This window comes from Ranitomeya variabilis, chromosome 6 (genome assembly GCF_051348905.1).
Source record: "Ranitomeya variabilis isolate aRanVar5 chromosome 6, aRanVar5.hap1, whole genome shotgun sequence".
In the NCBI taxonomy this organism is placed as follows: Eukaryota; Metazoa; Chordata; class Amphibia; order Anura; family Dendrobatidae; genus Ranitomeya; species Ranitomeya variabilis.
In genome coordinates this window covers 317,913,301-317,940,804 of record NC_135237.1, presented here as the reverse complement: position 1 = coordinate 317,940,804, position 27,504 = coordinate 317,913,301, and the positions used below count along the sequence as shown (strand labels likewise).

Below are 27,504 nucleotides of genomic sequence, written 5' to 3'. Positions count from 1 at the left end.
TATTTTTTATGCAGCACTCATACATGGGAGTCATGGCATTGTATTATTTATGCAGCACTCATACATGGGAGTCATGGCATTGTATTATTTATGCAGCACTCATACATGGGAGTCATGGCATTGTATTACTTATGCAGCAATCATACATGGGAGTCATGGCATTGTATTATTTATGCAGCAATCATTTCTGCTATGGAATTTATCTGCTTGTGGTAGCTGGCTGCATATTACAATACGGAATAACATGCCATTGCTTAGCTGTAAGTACTATGTGTCACCATCTCAGGGCTCACAGGTTCTGCATTCTGTCTGTGGTCAGACCTCTCTCGGTCACTCTTGTGACTTTTTCATTACTACTTTGCATTTTATATTTCATGCATGTAATAAATTACTCTGCATTATATTTGATCATGGTTCGCTCCTTCCATATTGCTGTCAGTTTCTTATCCTATTACTATACCTAAAATTATTTTACTTAATATAGAAACGGATTAATGTACTGCTGTCGGATACAATTTCCGTGCACCTTACACATACTCATATGAAATCCCTTCCTCTTTTCTACCGTTATTTGTCTACAAGCCTATTAAAATATGTAATGTAGATAAAAGCATAAAATGGTCTTATCGCAATTAATAATGAACTAATAAGTATGAGAACTATTCGGTAGGTGTCCCAGGTGCTCAGCCATTTGCCCTTCCTGCGTCCTCCTCGCTGTTCGGTGTCTGGCTGCAGTAGGACCATTCTCTATGGCGGATTTGTAGCACAGCACCGAGATGGCCCCCATAGCTGTGCCCAGGCCAATATTGGAAATGGACAGCAGAAGATTAAAGGGGCAGTCCGGTCCAAATCGATAGGTCTGCGGTCACGCACTGTGCGCTGCAGGTATTCGCCGGTTCCTGACCCGGGATCGGAGGGTATGTATGAGTTATACACACCCCTGGCCAGTGTACACGGCCGCGTCACCTCGCTCAATAAAAGTGTATGGAGCAAGGCCACGCCCACTAGAGGGGCCTGGCCGGGGGTATGTATAACTCATAGACCGGTGGAATCCCCGCAGTGCACAGTGCGTGTGCTGGGGGATTCAGAATTCTGTAGTCACACAGTCACTGCAGACTTATCGATTTGGACCGGATAACCCCTTTGAACTTTGTGTTCTTCGCAGGGTTTCCACAACACTGTATATTTTAAAAACAAGCAGAAATCCCAGCAACCTGAGAATTATAGAGTCAAGTGCATTTTTTGTTTACATTCTTGGGTTAGATTTCCTTGTAGAGGAAACTGTTACCAGGTTTTAGCTCCCACATCTGAGATCAGCATGTTGTAAGGCCAGAGACCCTGATTCCAGCGATGTATCGCTTACTGGGCTGCTTGCTGTCGTTTTATCTGCTGAACATCTAGCAGTTCTCTGAATGCTGAGCCCTGTTTAACCCGGCCCACACCACTGATTAGCAGCAGTGTCTGTACAATGAAACTCCCCAACTATGATCTGCACCAATGTTTCCTGCCACATGTGTCTCTCCCCTTCCCACATAGTCTTGAAAGCTTGCCATGTGCTACCATCATTTCAAGAGAAGCAATAAGTTGGCTTACAGCCAATACACACACTAGCCCGGGGTCCCCAACCTGTGGCTCGAGGTCCCATAAGCTAGCACGTCACCGGGCATTCTGAGACCGTCATTTCATCCTGCTACCCATCTAATTTATAGATTAAACCTCTAGGAACCATTTGTAGAGTATTTTCATTGCTTATACAATCAGTGTAATTGATCCCAACAATCGGTGCCTCAATAAGAGATCGTTCTTCATTGTATATTTGATATCTTGTGGTTTCTGATCTTTCAAGGAAATCCAATTTATTAGACACAGAGAGCAGAAAACAGATGCAAGAAAACCAACAAAAGAACTGCAGGCCTCTCAAAGGCTAGAACACCTTGGGAGACAATATTTGTTTTTTCCATGGAAGCATGTATTTTGGGCTAATCATTTTTTTCCATGTGCATTTTATTATAGATTTTGCACCGTTTGGCTTTAACAGGCTCTTTACTTCCCTGCATATTGCTGGCTTCATAATGAGTTAACTGAGAATCTATCAGTGAGCTCCTGCTGAAGGGAAAGTTGTCCCAAAGATATCCATGGTCCATACCTTTTAAGACTCCACTATAATAAATGGTCATGATATATGCTAAAAGGGGTTGAGCAAAATTGGGATTCATGGGACAGTGGCAAAATGAAAGCTTTGAATATGCAAGACAGATTTCTGCGGATTGGAACGGATATAAAGGCTCTTTCACACTGGCAGCTGCAAACCATATGGTAACAAACAATTGTTAAAATAATCATCTGGTCTCCAAACACTTGGCAGCCGGTCAGCATTATATTCCCTGCTTACAAAAATAAGGAACAAGGGGCTGATACTAAGCCCTTTAGCGTTCCTGAAATCTCAACAGCCGCACTAATGAGCAATAATAGGATCATTTGAAATAAGAGGAAGGAGATTCGGTGTCATTAGTAAAGGCAATTAGGCAATAGGATGTGTGATGCTCCAAGCCGCACTTGGATGGGAAAAAAAACAACACATTTTAAAAAGGTAATAGTGATGAGCAACTGTGCTGGGATAAGGTGGGCTAAGCATGCTCGGGCGCTAACCGAGTGACTTCGGCATCCTCGAATAATATGTTCGAGTCCCTGCACCTGCATGTCTCCCTGAGCGTGTTGCGCTGTTATACAGCCGCGAGACAGGCAGACGCATATTTTTCGAGCACTCTGAAGTCACTCTGTTAGCACCCAAGCATGCTCAGATAACACCTTATCCCAGCACGGTCGCTCATCACTGAAAGGTAACTGTGCTTTCAAGTGATTTTCTATAATAGGCTGCCCTGTATGTGTATAACACCAATACTGGCCATTAGGTAAGGGGATCACTGCGGAGATAGCAGGAGATTAGCTGTAACTTGCCATCCACTGCAGATGGGAGGAGAGGAGCTGCAGTGGTCTCCTCCATAGGAAGCACAGAGATGGGACCACCTGCTCTTCACTCACTTTACCTAACAGGTGAGCTGCAGCAACATCGGGCACATTATACACCATAGGCGAGCGGTGTTGATCTGAACCTGTACCGTGGTGCGGAGAGACATCCTTTTCCCTGTAATGAAGCTACTGCCGCCACTATGGCAAATACTTCACTTCTCTGCTCGCAGATGCCTTGGGACTACCTCCCTGGGCACTCTCTTCTTCCCGCTCTCCTTGTCTGCGCTGTCCCATCACTTGATTGTTAAATAACTCCGCACCGCCTGGCTAGGCTTCCTACCTCACACCTGGACTCAGGAGTAGCACTCAGTCCTTCTAACACTTTCCCTGGTCTCCACTCTGCATCATGCTCTCCGGTGCCTTGGTCTCCACTCACTTTAGTGACACCCAGTTCATGCGGCTCTGCTGACTAATCAGACCATATGTCTGCTTCTGGCTGCAAGCTAGGCCTTTCTGACAGGCCACTCCCTCTGTCCCTTCACTTTATCCACTCCCACTCTGGGCTATTCCCAACCATTAACTAATCGTGGTTGGGCAGAATACACCCCGTCACTAATAACACACATTTCTCAACACTTTGCACACCAAAAATCCATTTCAATACACAATGGGGAATGTGGGCAGAACTTCCAGCTTTTTTCAAATTAACCTCTGATGTAAAGTAAAGCACTTGTCAGAGCTCTGCACCATGTTTTTGGTGTGAGGTGCAAGGGCTCCTTATGGTAGGAGCTGTAGGAACACTTACAGGGAGGTACGGTGCTAGATCTCCACATGATTCTGCTACAAGCAGTCTTCTTTCTGGGTATTTGTGATTGATCTGGAAGACAGCATAACAAATACACATTTAGCAGTGAATAGAAATTATGGGATTTTTTTTTTACATTTTTAACACAGATCATACAATAGAATACAATATTACAAAATATCAGTATATTTACATTTAAATGAAATGTAAAAGCTGCCAGGTTTCCCATTAGGCCCTGCTAGAGGCTATAGGAGAACATAGGAGGCCATTATTATGACCATGTTTACCATAGAAATAGTTAAAGGGATTTACTACTTTATTGATCGCCTCTCCATAGTATATAGACCATCAATATCTGAATGAAAGTTCTCGGATCCTGCAGGGACACAGGATCTACAACAGTCAGGTACTGCAGATCCAGCCCTTGTACTATAGAAATGCCGGAGCTGCTGTGTCCGGGCAGCATCCAAGAACGTTTAGTAACAGCTTACCAGTGGGGGTGACCAGATATTGATGGCCTATACTAAGGACAGATGATCAATGAAAGGTAGTGGACAACCCCTTTGTGGTTGAAGCCATCGCTGATACAGTATGGAGGCCGTTACTTACAGTCGGCAACCACTAGTCATCAGATTACTGTATGTCTGTGATGCCCCGTGCTGAAAGTGTAGCTACAGTGCTGTAAATCTAAAGCAAATGTCACAAAGGGTGTTAGGAGTCACATTTTAAAGGGGTTTTCTAGGCTCAAGAGAGATTTGTGAAGTCACTGCACATGACTGTGCGCACATACTCCGGATCCCCCTGTATTTCCAACGCATTAGCCGCTCCTGTGACTGCGAGTATCAGAGCACCGCATAAGAATATAGTCCACATGTGACCACTGGCATGCTGCATATTAGCCGTCACGACGGCCCACTCATCCTAGACATAGAGGTGAATTCTGACAGTGCGCACAATGCGCAGTCACATTTTGACAATCTACAGACATGTATAGTTACTGCAGAAATCTCTTGAGCCAGGAAAAAACCCTTTCAGTATTCAGCATACATAGCCACGTACATGTACGCATGTCTGATATTTAAACACGGTACGTTAGCTTTAATAAAACAATTTTGAATTGGAGGCACATGTAAAGTTTATTGCTCTTTTTTTAAATCTTGGTTTTGTTCAACATGGTTACAGTGAAAACTATACCAAAAAACAGAAAGAAGAGAGGCTAGGCTCCAAGGTGACTACATGTAGAATAGAAGTATGTAGAAAAACAGTGTGGTGAGTATCAGCATGTACATACAAGATTAGTGAGAGCCTGGAAATAAACACTGAGTCAATGTAAGCGACATGTGTCAGCTAACGAGAAGCAAAGTACGATGAACCAAACAGAAGCTTAGCCTGTGGAGACTAGCAGCCAAATGGTGGACTTACTTGTTCCCAACACTGTGGCAAAAGTTCTGCTTCAACTCGAGTCGGTCCAACATGCCGAGCAAAAGCCACACATCCTGTTAAAATCATCTGCCTACAGCGAGAGAAAGGTGGACAGAACACATTGCATACACATTATTGATAGACGCACTTTCATGATGCACATCCTAAACAGATAGAATTGTTATTCATTTAGCAAAACAGCAGATCAAACCCTGACTAGTGATGAGCGGCCGTGCTGGGATAAGGTGTTATCTGAGCATGCTCGGGTGCTAACTGAGTGACTTCAGTGTGCTCGAAAAATATGAGTCCCCACGCCTGCATGCCTCGTGGCGGTTCAACAGCCGCAACACATATAGGGATTACCTGTTTGTTAGGCAATCCCTTCATGTGTTGCGGGTGTCGAACAGCTGCGAGATATGCAGCCGTGGGGACTGGAGCATATTTTGAGCACGCCTTAGCCACTCGGTTAGCACCAGAGCATGCTCAGATAACACCTTATCTGAGCATGGTCACTCATCACTAGTTCTAACCCCAACAAATTTGTTAGTGTCTGGAGGACTGTAAAAACTTACGATAAAAAGAGATCACTAAAAAAAAAATGTACAAGGTATTCAGAATCAATAACTTTAGCATGTTACTGGGCTTAGGACAAGCACCATTTGTTAGTCAAAAAGCTGATCTGAAAGTGTCCCCCTACAGGAACCCCCATCTGTAGTAAACTGTGGGGGAAAAAATGTTTGTACCAACAAAGGATAAATGAAGCATTGTCATCCATGGGCTGTCTGTGGCACGCATGCAGGGAAGGTCCGACAGGGCAAGAGATTCTCAGACAATCACTTATACTCTGGCCAAGAATCTTTTAGACTGTTCTCCTTTTCATGCTAGTGCTCCAGGGCCCAATAGCAGACAAGTACACAAATGATCTATGAGGGGGGCCGGGTCCCAAGACCCCCACGATCACCCAAAACAGCACGCTGATGTTCACAGCTCTTGCATGCAATCTGTACAGAGCTCTGTATGAGCACGCATCTGTGAGAGCAGTATACGGACCCACAGAGCTACTAATGAGCCTGTATCCACTCTATGGGTCCATACACAGCTCAGCGAGGTGGAGTGTACCACCTGACACTTACTGAGACCACACAGCGCCGTGTGCTGGCTGCATACAAGAGCTTTGCACTTTAGGATACCGTTACACAAAACAATTTACCAACGATCACGACCAGTGATACGACCTGGCCGTGATCGTTGGTAAGTCGTTGTGTGGTCGCTGGAGAGCTGTCACACAGACAGCTCTCCAGCGAACAACGATGCCGAAGTCCCCGGGTAACCAGGGTAAACATCGGGTTACTAAGCGCAGGGCCGCACTTAGTAACCCGATGTTTACCCTGGTTACAAGCGAACGCATCGCTGGATCGGTGTCACACACACCGATCCAGCTATGACAGCGGGAGATCCAGCGATGAAATAAAGTTCCAAACGATCTGCTACGACGTACGATTCTCAGCAGGGTCCCTGATCGCTGCTGCGTGTCAGACACAGCGATATCGTATGGATATCGCTGGAACGTCACGGATCGTACCGTCGTAGCGACAAAAGCGCCACTGTGAGACGGTACCCTTAGAATGGCATTTTGTGCAATCAGTGGTGGTCTCGGGAACCAAACCCCCACCAATCAGCACTATTTGCAGTGTATTATGTATAAAAACTTGCATAATGACAGCTACACTTTAACAAAAAACTAAAATGGATGCTTTGTGTAACCCTTCTGATCTGCCAAGAGTGGAGGAAGAGTGGGGAAAATATCAGCCTGCTCCTCTTCAGAGGTACATCATCCATTGCTCCATGGAGCATGTACCCAGATGTGACACTAGATGAGTGATGAGGAGCAATCTATCACTTCTATAGAGCAGGCCAGAGACGAGGCCATGAAGGACACCATACCTCTGCTCATCGTCCGGCCGCTTTATTAAATTAAACAGAATATGCAGGAGCTGGTCTCTCTCCTTAGGCTCGGGGTGGAGGCAAGCGGTGCACAGTATCAATGGAATCAATTCCTGTTTATCAAGGGAAGAAAAAGCAGAAGTCTAAAAACAAGCCAAGCAGAAAAACACCACAAATAATTCACTTTTAAATTTGACATACACTGATGAGCAGAAATCTTGTGTCCTAACTTTGTGGCAGCACACAGAGTACACAGTAATAAGGCCAGGTTCAGAGGTTTTTATTTTAGCAAAAAAACAAAAATGGATCAGAGGAAGCAAAGAGACCGAAAAATAGAGGAACAAAAAGAACTAAATGATGCAGAAAAGGCTAGCTGTGAGAAATTGCCTCATGGGCTGAAACAGAACAGGATATATTTAGCATTTTACTAAACCATTACAGACTCTAGAACTCAATGACTCTTTTACACATATCTTTCATAAATATCTACAAAATGTCGGGAAAAAACGGAATTCCCAGGAGAAAAGACAACACAAATTCGGAACAGTGGATTTTAAAGGGAATCTGTCACAAGGTTTGTGCTATGAAATCTGAGAGTAGCATGATGTAGGGGCAGAGACCCTGATTCCAGCAATGTATCATTTACTTTACTGGGTGCTGCACGATTGATTAATCTCTTTTTCCTGCAGATACAGCAGTTCTCTAAATACTGAGCCCTGTATGACCCAACCTACACCACTGGTTGCCAGCTTTCTGTGTATACTCTGCATAGGCAGTAAGCTGCCAATCAGTGTCGTTAGCCAGTGAAACAGAGCAAGGTCCGAGACAACGAATCGTCTGGTGATAATCGCCCATTAATAAAACACTGATTTTACAAAAACTACAACAAGCAGTCTAGCTAGTGACACATCCCTAGAATCAGGGTCTTGTGCAACTCTCATATTCCCTTTCAGAGTGTGTACTATAGGCGCAGGGCCTTGTCTCGTTTAGTACCAGTCTATCAGTGGGTTAGATATCATTGTCTGAAAACTTGTTCAGATACTTTCATCTAATTCTATCCTGAAAAACGAATGATGAAAAATCCCAGCTGTCGCTGTACCCGCCTGCACATATATGTAGGATCAGTGTGGGAACTTAAGCAGAAGACAATAAGTGCACTGCACACAGGGAGGGGCAGCAATGGATCCTGACGAGGGAACTTCACTACCAAAAGGCATCAGCTAAACTATACTAATCCACTTTATTTCCCTACACCATCAGTGACGTTCCCACCACTATGAAAGCTGGCATGTTTCAGCCATAAATTACTTGTTTAATCATGTCTTTCTTAAACATATTTTTATTTTGTATATCACTATCTATATATAAAAAAAATCCTAAAATCTTGCATTTTTTCCCACACTTCTAAAGCCTAATATTAGCCTAATAATTTGTATTCTGTATAGATCACTTTTCAGCAGACTCATTAACATCACAGGCGGGATCATCAGCTCCACCATTAAGAGAAAAGTGATGGACACAAACCAACTCCCACCCAACCTCCCACCTACCCGACCTCCCTTCACAGATCAATGAGCATTCATGAAAAAAATACATAAGTCAATGAATCAGAACTTGTCCATAGCTGGCTGGGGTTCATGTCGCTGCTGTAAAGCACATTTCTACATGGTATTAAGTAGAAGCTCAGGCAACATAACAGACCCCATGATCATGGACAGAAAAAAAAATCTACAATCATGATTAAAGAAAAAAAAAACAACATGTAAAATATACCAGTATATGTTTCACTAGTTAGTTTTACATGTCACAAAATTAAGTGGCACGTTCCCTTTAAACAGGAGATAAAAAGTAACAGCAGTTTGACAAGGGTAAGAGACAATGGTAGCACAAAAAGGTGACCTAAATGTTACAAATAGACTAACCCAGTGGATTTATGTTGTCCTTATTTGGAAAGACATCAAAGCTACAAATTACAGCTTAGAGTAATGAGATATAAAATTTGCATCCAAAAATATATAAAAAACAAACAACAAAACAACACAGATTCTCTAACAGCCTGGCCAAACCCAATTCTAATTACTGCCTGTCCATGTAAAGTAATAGATAAAGCTGTCTTGTGCTGCCACCTAGTGATCCAAATCATTCACAGCATATCCTATAACGTACGGTGTATATATAGCACTAGGCTCACAGAAATATAGCAAAAATCACATATTTTATTAATAACTATTAAAAGTGACAAATATCAGTAGAAAAGGTCTTCACCAACAAAACTGTTTTATCATGGTTGTATAAGTAATACTATGATTTAACAACATTTGAAGGAAGGGGAAATGATTTTTTTCAGGAGCTGGTACAACTGGAATTAGAGATACCATATTATCTCAAGATACACAGAAAAACATAACACATGTATTATTATTCCTATTACTCCTTTTTTATGCTTCGTCCCTATATTTGCCTACTAGTGAAGAGCGAACGTGCTCGGATAAGGTGTTATCTGCTCGTGCCTTATTAACAGAGTATCCTCTGGGTGCTGGAATACTATGTCCCCGCGGCTGCGTCTCTCAGCTGTTTGACACATGCAGGGATTACCTAACAGACAGACAATGCCTGCGTGTGTCATGGGTTGCTGCTGTCGAACAGCGGAGAGGCATGCAGCCGCGGGGACTCGGACATAGTATTCCAGCACGCAGAGGATACTCTAACGCATGAACACACTCGCTCATCACTAGCCCCTACCTAATCGCCATTTTGTTTCTGTCAGGTTGCCAACCTCCGCAGTTAGGTATGGGCAAATGTAGGGACTAAGCAGAAAAAAGGACAAATATGGCCCTTTCTTTAAATCTATGACCAATAATACACAGTTATGGCTAAAAGTGTTGACACCCTTGAAATTGTTACAGAAACGGAAGTATTTCTCCCAGAATATTATCGCAATTAGAAGTTTTGTTATATATGTTTCCTTTCATAAATGAAACAGAATTCCACACAAAACGCCGAAAATGGGCCAAACAGGATAGTCCATCTCCTCATTAAGCAAGTTATTGGAGTGGATCTCCCATTAAGTCCTCAGCTCTATTAAATATTTTCCCTGAATCCATATCCAAGAGATCCATTAGATTGCCCTTACATATGTTAACAGCAACACACTGTTTGATTGCCCACCATTGGAAGCAAACCTCTCCACCTTCCCAAATAGATCTATATTCTCACATCAAAGATATCAGGAACTCGGAATACAGGGCAGCCCTTAATGACAATGCTGTAGAGAGATTTAACCTTGTTTGGTCTCCCCGGGATTCCTTTTGGTCCATGTTAAATATATGACATGGATATATCTAGGTCATCATAACATTCCACATTTCCCCCCTTCCCTTTTGTTTGAGTCTGTGTGTTTGTAAAATTATACTCTTTATCTACTTGAAAATGTTTAACTATTACTATAGTATAAGATTGGTTGGTAACCTATAAATGATAGTGAAAAATCTAAAATGCCCAATTATTTTTTTCTTTTCCTGTAAAATTTTGAACATTTTCAATAAAAAAAAGGGCCAAACAAAATCATTGGCACGAAATTGTGGGCAACATCTTTAAACAAGCATCGCATGCTTGAAACAAACTCACCTGTGGCAAGTGACAGGTGTGGGCAATATAAAAATCACATCTGAAACCAGATAAAAAGGGGAGAAGTTGACTCGATCTTTGCATTGTGTGTAAGTGTGTGCCCCACTAAACATGGAGAACACAAAGACAAGAAGAGAACTGTGAGGAATTGAGAACCAAAACTGTTGAAAAATATCAACCATCTCAAGGTTACAAGTCCACCTCCAGAGATCTTGATGATCCTTTTTTCAACGGTGTGCAAAATAATCAAGTTTATATCCCATGCCGCGACAGCTAATCAGACTGGACGGCAGAGAAAAATTGATGAAAGGTTGCAACGCAGGATAGTCCTGATGGTGGATAAGCAGCTCCAATCAAGAAATTTAAGCTGTCCTGCAGGCTCAGGGTGCATCAGTGTCAGTGCAAACTATCTGTCAACATTTGAATGAAAAGAAACGCTATAGCAGGAGACCCAGGAGGACCTCACTGCTGACACAGCAACAAAAAGAAGCTAGACTGCTGTTGGCCAAAATGTACATGAGTCAGCCAAAATCCTTCTGGGAAAGCATCCTGTAGGCAGATGAGACCAAGATAGAGCTTTTTATTAAAAGGACTCTGTCACCTGAATTTGGCGGGCTATGTAAATGCCCTGTGTCCGGTCTGATGGGCGGTGTTTCGTCTTCTTTTCTCCACCCCATCCTTCCCCGCTGTCCGCAATATTTTTGTGAAAATGAGTAGGTGTCCTCCATAGTTCGCGTGTGCGCAATACAATCTTGTCTCGCGCACGCGCAGTATGCTTGGCCCAACTGCGGGCAAAGTCGAAAAGCATCACTGTGCATGCGCCCGCGCACTATGTCCCGGAACACAGCAAAATACTTCCGGAACATAGTGCTCTGGCGCATGCGCAGCAATGCTTTTCGGCTTTGCCCGCAGTTGGGTAAAGTATAACAAAACTTGTGCAATATGTTTTTGGGAGAAAAACTTCATTTTCTAGAACAAGGGTACCAACACTTTCAGCCATGACTGTATGTCAGGGCTGTGGAGTCGGTAAGCCACAGTTGCGACTCCGACTCCTGGATTTTATCAGGTTCCGACTCCGACTCCTTCATAAATGGCCAATTCGTAACAATAAATTTACTGTTGTAAAATATTAACATCGTGCTTATTCAGTTTCTCACCATCATATAAGTAATCAGACCACTTAGAGCAAAAACTATATTTATTAGAATACAATTAGAATATAGCAAATAACTTTTATAAACTTTTCTAAACTCTTGTAAGTAAATATGCAATAAACACTGTTATGCAGTTAAGAAGAAATCTATAAATTTGTCATCAGAAAAAGTATTGCCTCTGTCAGATCCTCCTTCATGCCCTCAAATCTGATCTATTTTGAGAGCAGAGAACAACCTCTCTACACTAACTTGGGTTGGTGGCAAAGCAGTAACCACTCGGGCAACATCTCTGACAATGTCAGGATACAGAGGAATCGCTTGTTGCACTGTTATTTTTGATGAACGGTCAAATTTCTCAATTTCTTTTAGTGCACATGAAAAATTCTGCTGAAATGTACTGGCTGTGTTCTTTGATGGGGATGACTCCTCTTCTATGCGGGAACGCTTTGCACGGTCCTTGTGATCCAAATATTTTTCGAAATTAAATTCTTCATCAGTTGATGAGGGTGAAGATGTGGCAGGACGACCAAATTCTTCTTGTTCCTCCTGACTGTTCTGCAACCCTTTCATCCTTACTGCTATTTCAAACAGAGCTTCTTTTCCTTTAGTTAGCTGTTGATCATCTAGAAGAATCCTATGCATTGGGTCTACATAAACAGCTGCCAAAAGAATGTTATTTTGTAATAGTAGCTCCTCTCTCCGTTTCATTGATGTAGCAATGCCACTTGCAATTAACCCTCCTCTTTGGGACAGGCGAAACATCAGGTTCTTCCACTCCTTTACGAAAATACCTGGAGTTAAGTCCTCTGCTTGTAATTTTTTAGCCACTGTAAATGGGTGCTCTAGCAATTTTTCCAGCTCAGTCACCTGATTCCACTGACTTTCAGTTAGCGTCAATTGAGGGTTAGCCATGTCTACAAGAAAGGTTTTCAGTTCAACAAAGCGCTCAATCATTAAGTAAGTACTGCCCCATCGTGTGGCTTGATCAATAATTGCCCCTTTTCCAGCACGTCTCTTCAAAATTGAGTCAACTTTAGGGGTTCTGGCAACAGTAGCCAATTTTCTCACCTTGCCAATAAGTACAGCAGCATGTCCTTCTTGCAGACTGTCTCTTATAGCCAGCTGTAGCGTATGCACAACACAGCGCATGTGATGAATGAAAGAACGTATTGACACAGTCTCAACAAGATCATCTAAACTATCATGTTGCTGTTCACCTGAAGCAACTTCAGGTTGCTCCTCAGTTACAATACTGTGTTCCTCTATTTCAAACATTTCTGTGTCTGTGGACCCAGAATGTTCTTCTAGCTGCTGGTCACCATCATTACTCTCATTCATTAGCTTAATAGTACTTATCATATTTGAAGCATTGTCAGTTACGACAGAAAGAACGTGCTCTTTTTTAAGTTCATAGTCTTGCAGAACCTTGTCCACCAAGACCTGGAGAAACTCACTGGTGTGATGAGCTTTGGAGTCTTTTACTGCCAATGTCTTGGTAACTATTTCATTTTTGTCACAAACAAATCAGACATTGATGGCAAAATAGTTCACTCTGTGACGTGTGCAGGCATCCATTTTAAGAAACAGAAAGTGTCCCTTGAGAGTTTTTTTAAGTTCTCCCTTTTGTATAAAAGCTTCTTCGATTACAAATTTTCTAATACTCTCTCTCTCCAGAGAAACACCAAGCTTGCGGGCCATTTCCCCATTCAGACACATAAAAGCTGGTCGTGAAAATAATGAAATAGGCACACTATCCTTTACAACAAGCTCTATGATCTGTTTTTTAAATGTATCTACTCTCATTGTCACAGTAACTTTGTCACTGACAAAATATCTTGCAACTGATGGCTGCAAAGTTCTCTGCTCCTTTGTTTGGCTGGAAGAGCTGGGCGCTGGTTCATTGGTTTGGATGCAGTCTCTCTCATCCACTGCTTTCAGTACTTCTGGATGAAAGCGCTGTAAATGTCTCTTTAGATTAGAAGCTCTGGTAGGAGCATTTTTATCTTTGCCTGAATATGCACTGATCTTGGCTTTCGTCTGGATCATTTGTCATACACTGACAGACATAATGTTTTCCATCTTGAGTGATGGTGAAATGTTCAAATACAGCTGATTTAATGTGACGCTTCTTTGACATTCTCAGGTTTTTAATTCTGCATTCACAATCCAAATGACAATTGTTTTTCCTAAAAACAATTGTACAAAATTATTGCCAGGTCGTACAACTGATATAGTGGTCAGTACTGTTATTCATCATGTACTCACAGTTAACTGATGCAAAGTTTGTTGAAAGGATAATACTTCTTACAGTCTTCCTCTTCTGAGTAGCAGCTGTGAGATGCTTGGAAGACGCACACCTAGTAAACATCTAGTCTAGAGGAGGAGCTTTACTACTAAGAATTTGCAACACATTTTCACTTTCAGTTTCATACATTGTAAGTAGGGGGGTTGGGGCAGCATGAGGTTAACCAAGTATAAGATTAGATAAGGGCAGTGGAGAATAGTGACACACAAGAAGTAAGAAATGTCTCTATCTCCAGCAGAACTGCTTATCACTGTTGTTCATAGTTTGATAGAACATATATATTTGGGTAACATTTATAAAATTCATATGAAAGTTCAATTATGAAATATTAATACATTTTTTTTTTAAAGCTGGAGTCGGTACATTTCTACCGACTCCGACTCCAACCAAAACTAACTCCGACTCCATGACTCCGACTCCACAGCCCTGCTGTATGTGTTATGTTTTTTCCTGCATCTTGAGATTACATGGTATCTCTATATTTAATTACAGCTGTACCAGCTACTTAAAAAAGAAAATCTCCGCTACCATCTATTCTTATAAAATAAATCCCTATTATTACTTATTCACCAGTGGAAAAACATTTGTTGGTAATCTTTTCTACTAATATTACTTGTCTATTTTAATAATCATTAATAAAACTTGTGACTTCGGTATATTTCTGGGAGCTGCCTAGCGGTCTATAAGAGTTGTACATCAATTTTAATGCATGAATTAAACTGCACCATACATACAAAGTGTGAACACAAGCCAGCAAAAATGTTAAGAAAAAATCCCTAAGCTGTAAAAATACATTTCATTAATCCTTAGATTGTGTGTGGAAGGGAAAGTGGTCTCTAGAGGAACATTTCTGTACAACTGACATTTATATCTTACAGCATAGTGATTGGACTTCGGCTCCATTACCAGACTGGACAAACTGGGCAATACAATGAACAGAAGGGCAACAACATAGAGATGTTCAGGACTACCAGAGACAAAAATGCTGCTAGGACTCAGTTATCATATATGCTTAAGACATATATGGGGGAAGCAGATGGGACCACGATGATCGGAATATTCTCACTGCTGGATGAACAGACGGAAAGGACAGAGGTATTGTACTAGATTCTGGAAAGCACAGGGGGATGTGGCGGGGATGGCATGCTGTACTACTAACTCACCTGGCAGAGATGCATAACCATTTTCTAGAAGCAGATGCATGCACAAAAATAAAACTGTCAACTAAATTAATGCTCCACATACAGACTGGAAATTTTCATCTAGGCAGAACTAATTCTAAATCGCCGAAATGGAAGTGTTTTACCTCTCTTTTTGCAAGCAGCACATTTGGGACGATATGAGGCAAGCAGCGGCCCAGCATCAGCATGACTCCATTTTCACTGTCTGCGATCCTGGACACCTGCAAATGACAGAGGTTTACTGTCAGCTTTGCTCCAAAACAATTAAAATCCACATATAAAGGCCAAGAAATCCAATAATGCTTTCTACATGCTTAGGGGAGGTTTATATTAAAAAAGGTTTTCCCACCTAGCAAAATGTAATGCACTAAAATAATAAACTCGACTGCCACAAATTAAAAAAAAACAAACAAACAAAAAAAAACAAAACACCCAAGCTGAACAGTTATTTAGTGGGTAAGCCCTGAAGAACATAGGAAAAATAGGTAACACAAAACATGCAAAGGTTTCTCACCTCTGAGCCTAAACGACTGTCGGACGACATGCGACAGAAAGACAGAAGAGCTTGATGAAAGGCCGGAGACAGTTTTCTGTTGGAAAGCATAGACAGCGTTACTTACAGCTTATCGGATGCATAAATGCTAGGTGTATACCGCCAGCTGCTGCTGAAGTGCCAATGAGACCCTCTGGAAGCATAACTATCAGGGTCCAGCAACCAAGTGCGACCCTTCAGCTGGTACTTTAAAAGTACAATTGTGATGAAAATCACTATAAAAGTTATATGCTATAACAATGACCATCAATTAGAGGGAATCGGTCACCAGGTTTTTCTTATGTAAACCTATGGCCACCAACTTTCAGCCCCATAGGACAGCATTCTAAAATGCTGTATTTATGACTTCAACTCGCCAAAAAATCTTTTATTATGGTCACCTATGGGGCAGTCCGCTGGTCTTGGTCCACTGCCATTTCTCTTCTTGCGATGCCATCGTCAGTCTCTACTTAGTGTGGCTAAAGCATCTTACATCATCTAGTGTCCCCCGTCTCACTCCTGCACAGGCGCACTCCTCTCTGCCCTGCAAAGGGCAGAGCAAAGTACTATTCTGCGCATGAGCAGTGAAAGGACAAAGGACAAATGTGCGCATGCACAATACAGTACTTTGCTCTGCCCTATTTTACATTTTAAAAATTACTAAAAGGAAAATGGGCTGATGCAAAAGTTTGGGTACCCTTGGAGATTTGTGTGTTCAGATAACTTTAACCAACGTTTCACACCTTAATTAGCCCATTGTGGTTATGGCTTGATCACCATTATACTGTTCAGAGACACCTGCACAAATATGGAAAAGTCATCAGAAGAAAACCTCTCCTGCATCCTCACCATAAAATTCAAAGTAATGCAAAAGAACATCTAAACAAGCCTGATGTATTTTGGAAACAAGTCCTGTGGACCGATGAGATTAAAGTAGAACTCTTTGGCCACAATGATCAAAAGGTGAAGAAAAAGAGGGCACAGAATTTCAGGAAAAGAACATCTCGCCAACCATTAAGCACTAGATGGTGGCCCGATTCTAACGCATCGGGTATTCTAGTATATGCATGTCCACGTAGTATATTGGCCAGCCACGTAGTATATTGGCCAGCCACGTAGTATATTGGCCAGCCACGTAGTATATTGGCCAGCCACGTAGTATAATGCTCCATGCAGTTATGGCCCCATAGATGCCCCATATAATGCTCCATGCAGTTATGGCCCCATAGATGCCCCATATAATGCTCCATGCAGTTATGGCCCCATAGATGCCCCATATAATGCTCCATGCAGTTATGGCCCCATAGATGCCCCATATAATGCTCCATGCAGTTATGGCCCAATATAATGCTCCATGCAGTTATGGCCCCATATAATGCTCCATGCAGTTATGGCCCCATAGATGCCCCATATAATGCTCCATGCAGTTATGGCCCCATAGATGCCCCATATAATGCTCCATGCAGTTATGGCCCCATAGATGCCCCATATAATGCTCCATGCAGTTATGGCCCCACAGATGCCCCATATAATGCTCCATGCAGATATGGCCCCATAGATGCTCCATATAATGCTCCATGCAGTTATGGCCCCATAGATGTCCCATATAATGCTCCATGCAGTTATGGCCCCATAGATGTCCCATATAATGCTCCATGCAGTTATGGCCTCATAGATGTCCCATATAATGCTCCATGCAGTTATGGCCCCATAGATGCCCCATATAATGCTCCATGCAGTTCTTTATGGCCCCATAGACGCTCCATACAGTATTGTGCCACATGTAAAGCTGCTGCTGCTGCAATAAAAAAAAATAAATCACATACTCACCTCTCGTCGCTGCTCCTCAGCGTCCTGTCTCTCCGCACTGACTGTTCAGGCAGAGGGCGGCGCACACACTAATACGTCATCGCGCCCTCTGACCTGAACAGTCACTGCAAGAGGACGGGAAGACGGAGCGGCGCCCGGCGGACGGAATGCGGACAGGTGAATATGACATACTCACCTGCTCCTGGCGCTGTCCCTGCCTGTCCCATGGTACCGCAGCTTCTTCCTGTAATGAGCGGTCACATGGTGCCGCTCATTACAGTAATGAATATGCGGCTCCACCCCTATGGGAGTGTAGTCCATATTCATTACTTTAATGAGCGGTACCACGTGACCGCTGAATAGAGGAAGATCTGCAGCGCGGGAGACCATGGGACAGGCTAGGACAGCGTTAGGAGCGCCAGGAGCAGGTGAGTATGCGACCGTCCTCTCTCCCCCTCACCTGCCGACCATGACTCGAGTATAAGCAGAGGGGCACTTTCAGCCCAAAAATTTGGGCTGAAAATCTCAGCTTATACTCGAGTATATACGGTAGTTGGGGACACACAGGGTTAATAGCAGCGGTAACGGAGTGCGTTACACCGTGGCCCGTTACCGCTGCCATTAACCCTGTGTGAGCGGTGACTGGAGGGAATTATGGAGCGGGCGCCGGGCACTGACTGCAGGGGAGTAGGGGAGGGACTAATCGGACTGTGCCCGTCGCTGATTGGTCGCGGCAGCCATGACAGGCAGCTGCCGAGACCAATCAGCGATGCGGGATTTCTGTGACGGAAGTTGAGGACAGAAAGATGGAAGTACCCCTTAGACAATTATATATATAGATAGGGGTGGATCAATCATGCTTTGGGGTTGTGTTGCAGCCAATGGCACAGGGAACCTTTTACAGGTAGAGGGAAGAATGGATTACATGAAATTTCAACAAATTCTTGATGCAAACATAACACATCTGTAAAAAGCTGAAGTTGAAAAGAGGAAGAGGATGACTTCTACAAATGGACAATGATCATAAACACATGTCAAAGTCCACAACAGACTAACTCAAAAGGGGCAAGCTAAAGGTTTTACAACGGCTCTCACAGTCCCCTGATATCACTGAAAACCTCTGGCTAGTCCTTAAAATAGCAGTGTATGCAAGACGACCCAGGAATCTCACAGAACTGGAAGAATTTTCTAAGGAAGAATGGATAAAAATCCCTGAAACAAGAATTGAAAGACTCTTGGCCCCCTACAAAAAGCGTTTACAAGCAGTGATACTTGCAAAAGAGAGTGCTACTTGGTACTAACTATGCAGGGTGCCCAAACCTTTGCATTGGCCCATTTTCCTTTTTGTAATCTTTAAATGTAAAACATGACAATATTGTTTTTAGCAAAAATACAAAGGAAATGTCTCATCTTTACCTTTAGCCATTTTAGAGATCATTTCATCTTAAACTTGCTTTACTGTGCATAACAACAGTAATTTTGACCAGGGGTGTGGAAAAACTTTTACATGCCACAGTATACAGCATTATAGAGTGCTGTCACATGAGGCTGAAAGGTGGTCCACAGCCTGGTGGCAGGTTCCCTTTAACACCAAATATATATTATGTTGTGCATTATGACAAAGTTTGTGATCACTTAAGCAGCTGCTATAAAGGAAAGCGGACCCAAAACGTTCCTATGTACCTAAAATACCAAACTACGCAGGTGCTCACGCTCCCAGACACCGTTCAGATATTGGGTGTTTTGGCTGCAGCAGTGACGTCACGTTGACCGTGTGCAACTCCTCCAGCCAATCACTGAGTTCAGTGGCTTGTGCCGTCTACATCAGCGGAGGTCAGTGATTGGCTACGGTGGTGAAGAACACTACTGCAATGATGATAACAGATCTCAGCAGTGGGAGCGGTACTGAACGTGGGGAGGGTGACTACTTGCTCTGTTTGTTATTTCAGTATAGTGTTTTTCAGGGCCATTTTACTGAAAGTGGAAAAAGCAGTTAAATAGTTGTTGTTTTCTTCAAACTTTAAATTCAGTATGGAATTTACCGATTGGGCTGATCAAACTGGACACCATCTTTGAGAGGAGGTGTATACAGCAGGGTTTTCTTGCTAATTTTTGACAGGTCAGGGCTGGGTGGAATTTCTTGTGACAGCGGAAAATCTGTTCTGGCGTCCTCTGTTTTGCTGTCTTCATCAGCCTGATATTCTTCAGCTTTTTTGCATTTAGTGTCAGCTTCTGTTGTTCTGATATCTATGTAGTGGTCGCTTTCTTCTGAAGTCTGGCTCTGGAATCTGGCAGGAGGAGCTCCCTGGGATGAGGTAGTAACTTCTGGTACAGGGCTCGATCTGAGAGTTTCTATTTCTCTAAAATCAAAATGAAATGTTTTAGCATAGAAAACAAAAACTTCCTATCTACAACCCAAATGCCAAAAAAGTTGTTCCAATGTGTAACTATAATAAAGGATACAAGGATTTGGAAATATCTTCCTAGCCATATTTTGCTCACAATACAACATAAATCAGAAGTTGAAAGTTAGACACTTCATTTCATTAGAAAAAAGTAATACATCTAGAAATTGATGGCAGCTATACATCTAAAAGAAAACAAAGTTTGGACAGGAAAAGACTATAAAAATAAGAGGTGTAATTGAAAAAACATAGGACTATTTATAAACAGAACGTTAGAGAGGCAGAGTCTCTCAGAAGCAAAGATGGTCAGAGGTTCACCAACTATGAACAACTATCTAAAAACTGGGAAACAATTTCAGAAAAAAGTTCCTCAATGAAAAATTGCAAATACCATATATACTCGAGTATAAGCCAAGATTTTAAGCCCAGTTTTTTAGGCTGAAAGTGCCCCTCTCGCCTTAAACTCGAGTCATTTTCCCAGGGGGTCGGCGGGGGAGGGGCAGCTGTGACATACTCACCTGCTCCTGGTGCGGTCCCTGCATCTCCGGGCGCTGATAGCTTCTTCCAGCGTTGAGCGGTCACATGGTACCGCTCATTACAGTAATGAATATGGACCCGACTCCACTCCCATAGAGGTGGAGCCGCATATTCATTACTGTAATGAGCGGTAACGGTGACCGCTCAATGCTGGAAGAAGCTGTCAGCGCCCAGACACCGAAGATGCAGGGACCGCGCCAGGAGCAGGTGAGTATAATGGGGAGGGGGAGCACTGCGCGATATTCACCTGTCCTCGTTCCAGGCGTCGCGCCGTCTTCCGCGTCCTCTGCAGTGACGCTCAGGTCAGAGGGTGCGATGACGTGGTTAGTCCGCGCCCTCTGCCTGAACGTTAGTGCAGAGGATGCGGAAGACACAGCGGCGCCGGAACGAGGACAGGTGAATATTGCAAGCGCCGGGGGCCTGAGCGACGAAAGGTGAGTATGTCATTTTTTTTTTTTTTTATTTTTAATCGGAGCAACAGCATATGGGGCAAATATCTCTATGGAGCATCTTATGGGGTCATAATCAACGTTTGTGCAGCACTATATGGGGCAAATATCTTTATGGAGCATCTTATGGGGCCATTATTAACCTTTGTGCAGCATTAAATGGGGCATATTTTAATATGGAGCATCTAATGGGGCCCATCATGAACTGTATGGAGCACTATATGGGGCATATTTTGTATGGAGCATCTTATGGGGCTCCTGATTCAATATGGATATTCAAAAACCTACTGATATCTCAATTAATTTTACTTTTATTGGTATCTATTTTTATTTTTGAAATTTACCAGTAGCTGCTACATTTTCCACCCTAGGCTTATACTCGAGTCATTAAGTTTTCCCAGTTTTTTGTGGCAAAATTAGGGGTCTCTGCTTATACTCGGGTCGGCTTATACTCGAGTATATATGGTAATTTGAATATTTCACTATTCACAATATTCAGAGATTCTGGAGAAATCAATTTTGAAAAAGGAACAAGACTGATGATCAACACTGGATGCTTATGATCTATGGATAATAGGAGGCACTTCATTAAAAATAGGGCAAAGCACTGCATGGTCTCAGGAATACTTCCAGAAATCATTGTCTATGAACACAGTTCACCGTGCAGTCCACATAGGCAAATCAAACTATCATGGTAAAAAGCCATATATTAACAATCCAAAAACGCTGCAGTCTTCTCTGGGTCAAAGTTAATTTAAAATGGACTAAGTCAAAATGGGAAACTGTTCTGTGACCAGATGAATCTAAATTTCTTCAAGGAAACCATGGACCCTGTGTCCTGTGGACTCCAGAGAAGGACTATGTTGTCAGCGCACAAGCCTGCATATCTGACGGTATGGGGCTGCATTAGTGCCAACAGTATGGGACTATCATTGCTGAGAATCATAGGAGGTTTTAGAACAACATGCGCACATCCAGACAATGTCTATTTCAGGGAAGGATTTGCATATTTCAACAGACAATGCTAAACCGTCTACTGCATCTGCAACAGGAACTCAGGTGATGAACTGGCCGCCTGCAGCGGAGACCTTTCACCAATGGAAAACATTTGGTGCATTATAAAATGAAACCTCTGGCAAATAAGACCCAGGACTGTTGGCCAGCAAAGAATCCAACACTAAATAAGAAAGCGACAACAATTCTCTTCTTAAATTCCAACAATTGGTCTCTGTGCTGCACTTTATGTACATGCTCAGTAGTGACCAGTGCTGGGGAGTCGGAGTCAGGGAAATGGAGGAGTCGGAGTTTGACTTACCAACTCCACAGACTTATTTGTTATTAATGAAATGGTAAAATGTCTCACTTTCACCTCCTGAGATGTATTCTATGGCCTGCTGCCAATAAAATATGCATATGAGAGATTCTAAAATCATTTAGTTCTTGTTATAACTACTTTTGCAGAATGGCAGAGCATTTACACCAATAACTGATTTTACATTATCAGCAGCTAGTTTATTTCTTACAGGTTTACAAATGTTTCTATTATTTTGTAAATGTCTAATACAGTTGAGCAAAAAGATTAACGCTGCCCTGGCCCAGCATCTAATCCAGGCAAGTCAGGTCATGACAGCGCAGGGCCTTACAAATACTAGAGGCGCCCCCGGATGCCTGTCACAGAAGTGAACACTGAAGCACATGAATCTTTTCCCCCAACACATCTGCAGTGGCCAGATGTTACAGTATAGTGGATGGGATTTTCAAGAAATCCCATCTCCACTATGCGTGCTGAGACGCCTCTAGCTTCCCTGCGGAGATGGACATGCGGTGCCTTTTTTCAGACTGCAGCATGTCTATTTATCGTGCGGAGACGTTCAGTCTCCTCAAGATAAATATCACCAGTCCAATGTATTGGGTGCGGTGATTCCACACGGTTCAATGAACACATGCAGAATCACCTGCGTTCAAAAGCCAGCAGCGATTTGGAGGGAGCGAACATGTGCTGTGTCCAAAGCGCTGCCAATTACTGACCGTGGGAACATACTCTAATAAGAATTCTTGGGGTTTGTAGTATTGAAAATATGCTTTGGAAGCTATAGTTACCTCTCCAATCCCACCCTTTCCTTCCCAGTCTACTTCCTACTATAGTAATAACATGACACTGAAGAACTGCACAATAACTCAGCCGTGTCGGGGGATCAGTAAGGGGACAAATGCTTTAACTCCCTACGAGCCGTGTTTAATTACATGCCAGATTACCACTGTACACCTTTAAAAATCAATCCTTTTATTGTCCCAATGTATTGAAAATTAAATATGAAGCAAATTTGCATCAAGTTGAGCTCAAAAATCATTTTGTGTGTATGCAAACCTATGCATGTCCATGGTAACAGACAACAAGCGCTGTATATACTGATGCAGCAGAGATACTTTCTGTCCTTGGTTCCCAAATGTATGCTCACATACACTCAGTAGGTTACTAAGAAGTATGTGACTGTTGGGGAAAGGCAGATGAAACTCGCACTCTACAGGGCTTCTGTTGCCTGTTACTATGGAGACATTTTATTGAAACTTTTTGGCATACTTGTTTTGGGCTGTGGTATAATATACAGCCTTAAAGGCAATATAAAGAATAAAAGCTGAAATAGAACTGCAAAAGCTCCAAAATTGTGCATAATAGAGCGAGCCTCTACAAAATCTCAGTAGTGAAGACAAGTTATTCCAAGATAGAAACTACTTTTTTGGACAATTTATTAAATCATTCCTTTTATCCCCACAAGTTAAACACTCACTGGCCTAAATCTCTACTCCTGTACCTCTCTGGGGGAGGCCTCGTAGAATATGGTATTATTTCAGTTTCTATCAGTCCAATAGACGCAAACGCAGTTGCATCGGTCACGTGCAGCAATGCCTCTATTCAACCCGGTCCAGAGAGGATTACTGGGGGTCCAGTGGTGGGATCTTAAACAGTCAGACAATAATTATATCAACTATCCTGTGGTCTTATGTTGGAAAAAAAGGCATTCGGCCCTCAGTAGCAGCATTACTTACCCTTGGAGGATCCGTATTTGATCCAGCAAAACTTCTCTCTCGTCATTACAGTGCCGGACTCGATCTTCTAATTCCTGTACTAATGCTGAAGGCTAAAAAAAAAAAAAAAAAAGGAAAAGCATTAACAAGACAAAGAGGTCATTATTATCTGGATATTTTATCCCCTTGTAACATCAGTATATATAAGTTTCCACATATGGTGCTGCACAGAGCTGCCGATAGGAGCTGGCCCCCCACCATAGACCCCCACCGATAAGTCAAAATAATTCTCTAAAGTCTGCAGATCGTGCATGAGCTGCACGGACAGAGCGGTGTACAGGCTGCAGAGTAAGTCTATGGGTCTGTGTATTCTCTCACAGAGCGGTGTACAGGCTGCAGAGTAAGTCTATGGGTCTGTGTATTCTCTCACAGAGCGGTGTACAGGCTGCAGAGTAAGTCTATGGGTCTGTGTATTCTCTCACAGAGCGGTGTACAGGCTGCAGAGTAAGTCTATAGGTCTGTGTATTCTCTCACAGAGCGGTGTACAGGCTGCAGAGTAAGTCTATAGGTCTGTGTATTCTCTCACAGAGCGGTGTACAGGCTGCAGAGTAAGTTTATGGGTCTGTGTATTCTCTCACAGAGCGGTGTACAGGCTGCAGAGTAAGTCTATGGGTCTGTGTATTCTCTCACAGAGCGGTGTACAGGCTGCAGAGTAAGTCTATGGGTCTGTGTATTCTCTCACAGAGCGGTGTACAGGCTGCAGAGTAAGTCTATAGGTCTGTGTATTCTCTCACAGAGCGGTGTACAGGCTGCAGAGTAAGTCTATAGGTCTGTGTATTCTCTCACAGAGCGGTGTACAGGCTGCAGAGTAAGTCTATAGGTCTGTGTATTCTCTCACAGAGCGGTGTACAGGCTGCAGAGTAAGTCTATAGGTCTGTGTATTCTCTCACAGAGCGGTGTACAGGCTCCAGAGTAAGTCTATGGGTCTGTGTATTCTCTCACAGAGCGGTGTACAGGCTGCAGAGTAAGTCTATGGGTCTGTGTATTCTCTCACAGAGCGGTGTACAGGCTGCAGAGTAAGTCTATAGGTCTGTGTATTCTCTCACAGAGCGGTGTACAGGCTCCAGAGTAAGTCTATGGGTCTGTGTATTCTCTCACAGAGCGGTGTACAGGCTGCAGAGTAAGTCTATAGGTCTGTGTATTCTCTCACAGAGCGGTGTACAGGCTGCAGAGTAAGTCTATAGGTCTGTGTATTCTCTCACAGAGCGGTGTACAGGCTGCAGAGTAAGTCTATGGGTCTGTGTATTCTCTCACAGAGCTGTGCCAGGCTGCAGAGTAAGTCTATAGGTCTGTGTATTCTCTCACAGAGCTGTGCCAGGCTGCAGAGTAAGTCTATAGGTCTGTGTATTCTCTCACAGAGCGGTGTACAGGCTGCAGAGTAAGTCTATGGGTCTGTGTATTCTCTCACAGAGCTGTGCCAGGCTGTAGAGTAAGTTTATGGGTCTGTGTATTCTCTCACAGAGCTGTGCCAGGCTGTAGAGTAAGTCTATGGGTCTGTGTATTCTCTCACAGAGCGGTGTACAGGCTGCAGAGTAAGTCTATAGGTCTGTGTATTCTCTCACAGAGCGGTGTACAGGCTGCAGAGTAAGTCTATAGGTCTGTGTATTCTCTCACAGAGCGGTGTACAGGCTGCAGAGTAAGTCTATAGGTCTGTGTATTCTCTCACAGAGCGGTGTACAGGCTGCAGAGTAAGTCTATGGGTCTGTGTATTCTCTCACAGAGCTGTGCCAGGCTGTAGAGTAAGTTTATGGGTCTGTGTATTCTCTCACAGAGCTGTGCCAGGCTCCAGAGTAAGTCTATGGGTCTGTGTATTCTCTCACAGAGCGGTGTACAGGCTCCAGAGTAAGTCTATGGGTCTGTGTATTCTCTCACAGAGCGGTGTACAGGCTGCAGAGTAAGTCTATGGGTCTGTGTATTCTCTCACAGAGCGGTGTACAGGCTGCAGAGTAAGTTTATGGGTCTGTGTATTCTCTCACAGAGCTGTGCCAGGCTGTAGAGTAAGTCTATGGGTCTGTGTATTCTCTCACAGAGCGGTGTACAGGCTGCAGAGTAAGTCTATGGGTCTGTGTATTCTCTCACAGAGCGGTGTACAGGCTGCAGAGTAAGTCTATGGGTCTGTGTATTCTCTCACAGAGCGGTGTACAGGCTGCAGAGTAAGTCTATAGGTCTGTGTATTCTCTCACAGAGCGGTGTACAGGCTGCAGAGTAAGTCTATAGGTCTGTGTATTCTCTCACAGAGCGGTGTACAGGCTGCAGAGTAAGTCTATGGGTCTGTGTATTCTCTCACAGAGCTGTGCCAGGCTGTAGAGTAAGTTTATGGGTCTGTGTATTCTCTCACAGAGCTGTGCCAGGCTCCAGAGTAAGTCTATGGGTCTGTGTATTATCTCACAGAGCGGTGTACAGGCTCCAGAGTAAGTCTATGGGTCTGTGTATTCTCTCACAGAGCGGTGTACAGGCTCCAGAGTAAGTCTATGGGTCTGTGTATTCTCTCACAGAGCTGTGCCAGGCTGTAGAGTAAGTCTATGGGTCTGTGTATTCTCTCACAGAGCTGTGCCAGGCTGCAGAGTAAGTCTATGGGTCTGTGTATTCTCTCACAGAGCGGTGTACAGGCTGCAGAGTAAGTCTATGGGTCTGTGTATTCTCTCACAGAGCGGTGTACAGGCTGCAGAGTAAGTTTATGGGTCTGTGTATTCTCTCACAGAGCGGTGTACAGGCTCCAGAGTAAGTCTATGGGTCTGTGTATTCTCTCACAGAGCGGTGTACAGGCTGCAGAGTAAGTCTATGGGTCTGTGTATTCTCTCACATAGCTGTGCCAGGCTGCAGAGTAAGTCTATGGGTCTGTGTATTCGCTCACATAGCGGTGTACAGGCTCCAGAGTAAAGGTACCTTCACACTAAACGATATCGCTAGCGATCCGTGACGTTGCAGCGTCCTGGATAGCGATATTGTTGAGTTTGACAGGCAGCAGCGATCAGGATCCTGCTGTGATATCGCTGGTCGTTGCTGAAAGTTCAGAACTTTATTTGGTCGTCAGATCGCCGTGTATCGTTGTGTTTGACAGCAAAAGCAACAATGCCAGCGATGTTTTACAGTGGTAACCAGGGTAAACATCGGGTTACTAAGCGCAGGGCCGCGCTTAGTAACCCGATGTTTACCCTGGTTACCAGTGTAAAATGTAAAAAAACAAACAGTACATACTCACCTTCGTGTCCCCCGCCGTCCGCTTCCTGCAGTGACTGAGCGCCGGCCGTAAAGTGAAAGCACAGCACAGCGGTGA

At 43.4% G+C, this 27,504-nt stretch overlaps 1 protein-coding gene across 5 annotated transcripts in view; it reads right to left on the bottom strand.

Annotated features, from left to right (window-relative positions):
• RELCH (RAB11 binding and LisH domain, coiled-coil and HEAT repeat containing) overlaps positions 1–27,504 on the bottom strand; it is a 204,264-nt gene that overhangs the window by 94,817 nt on the left and 81,943 nt on the right. For all 5 annotated transcript variants that reach the window (XR_013216939.1, XM_077269738.1, XM_077269736.1 and 2 more), the window contains 7 exons: positions 24,189–24,280; positions 19,792–20,109; positions 15,923–15,998; positions 15,534–15,629; positions 7,142–7,254; positions 5,198–5,288; positions 3,776–3,847 (listed from right to left, as the gene is read on the bottom strand). Coding sequence is in view for 4 of the 5 variants with exons in the window: in XM_077269738.1 (XP_077125853.1) it covers positions 3,776–3,847; positions 5,198–5,288; positions 7,142–7,254; positions 15,534–15,629; positions 15,923–15,998; positions 19,792–20,109; positions 24,189–24,280 (858 nt within the window). In the remaining variant the exon portion in view is untranslated. The remainder of the gene's footprint in view (positions 1–3,775; positions 3,848–5,197; positions 5,289–7,141; positions 7,255–15,533; positions 15,630–15,922; positions 15,999–19,791; positions 20,110–24,188; positions 24,281–27,504) is intronic.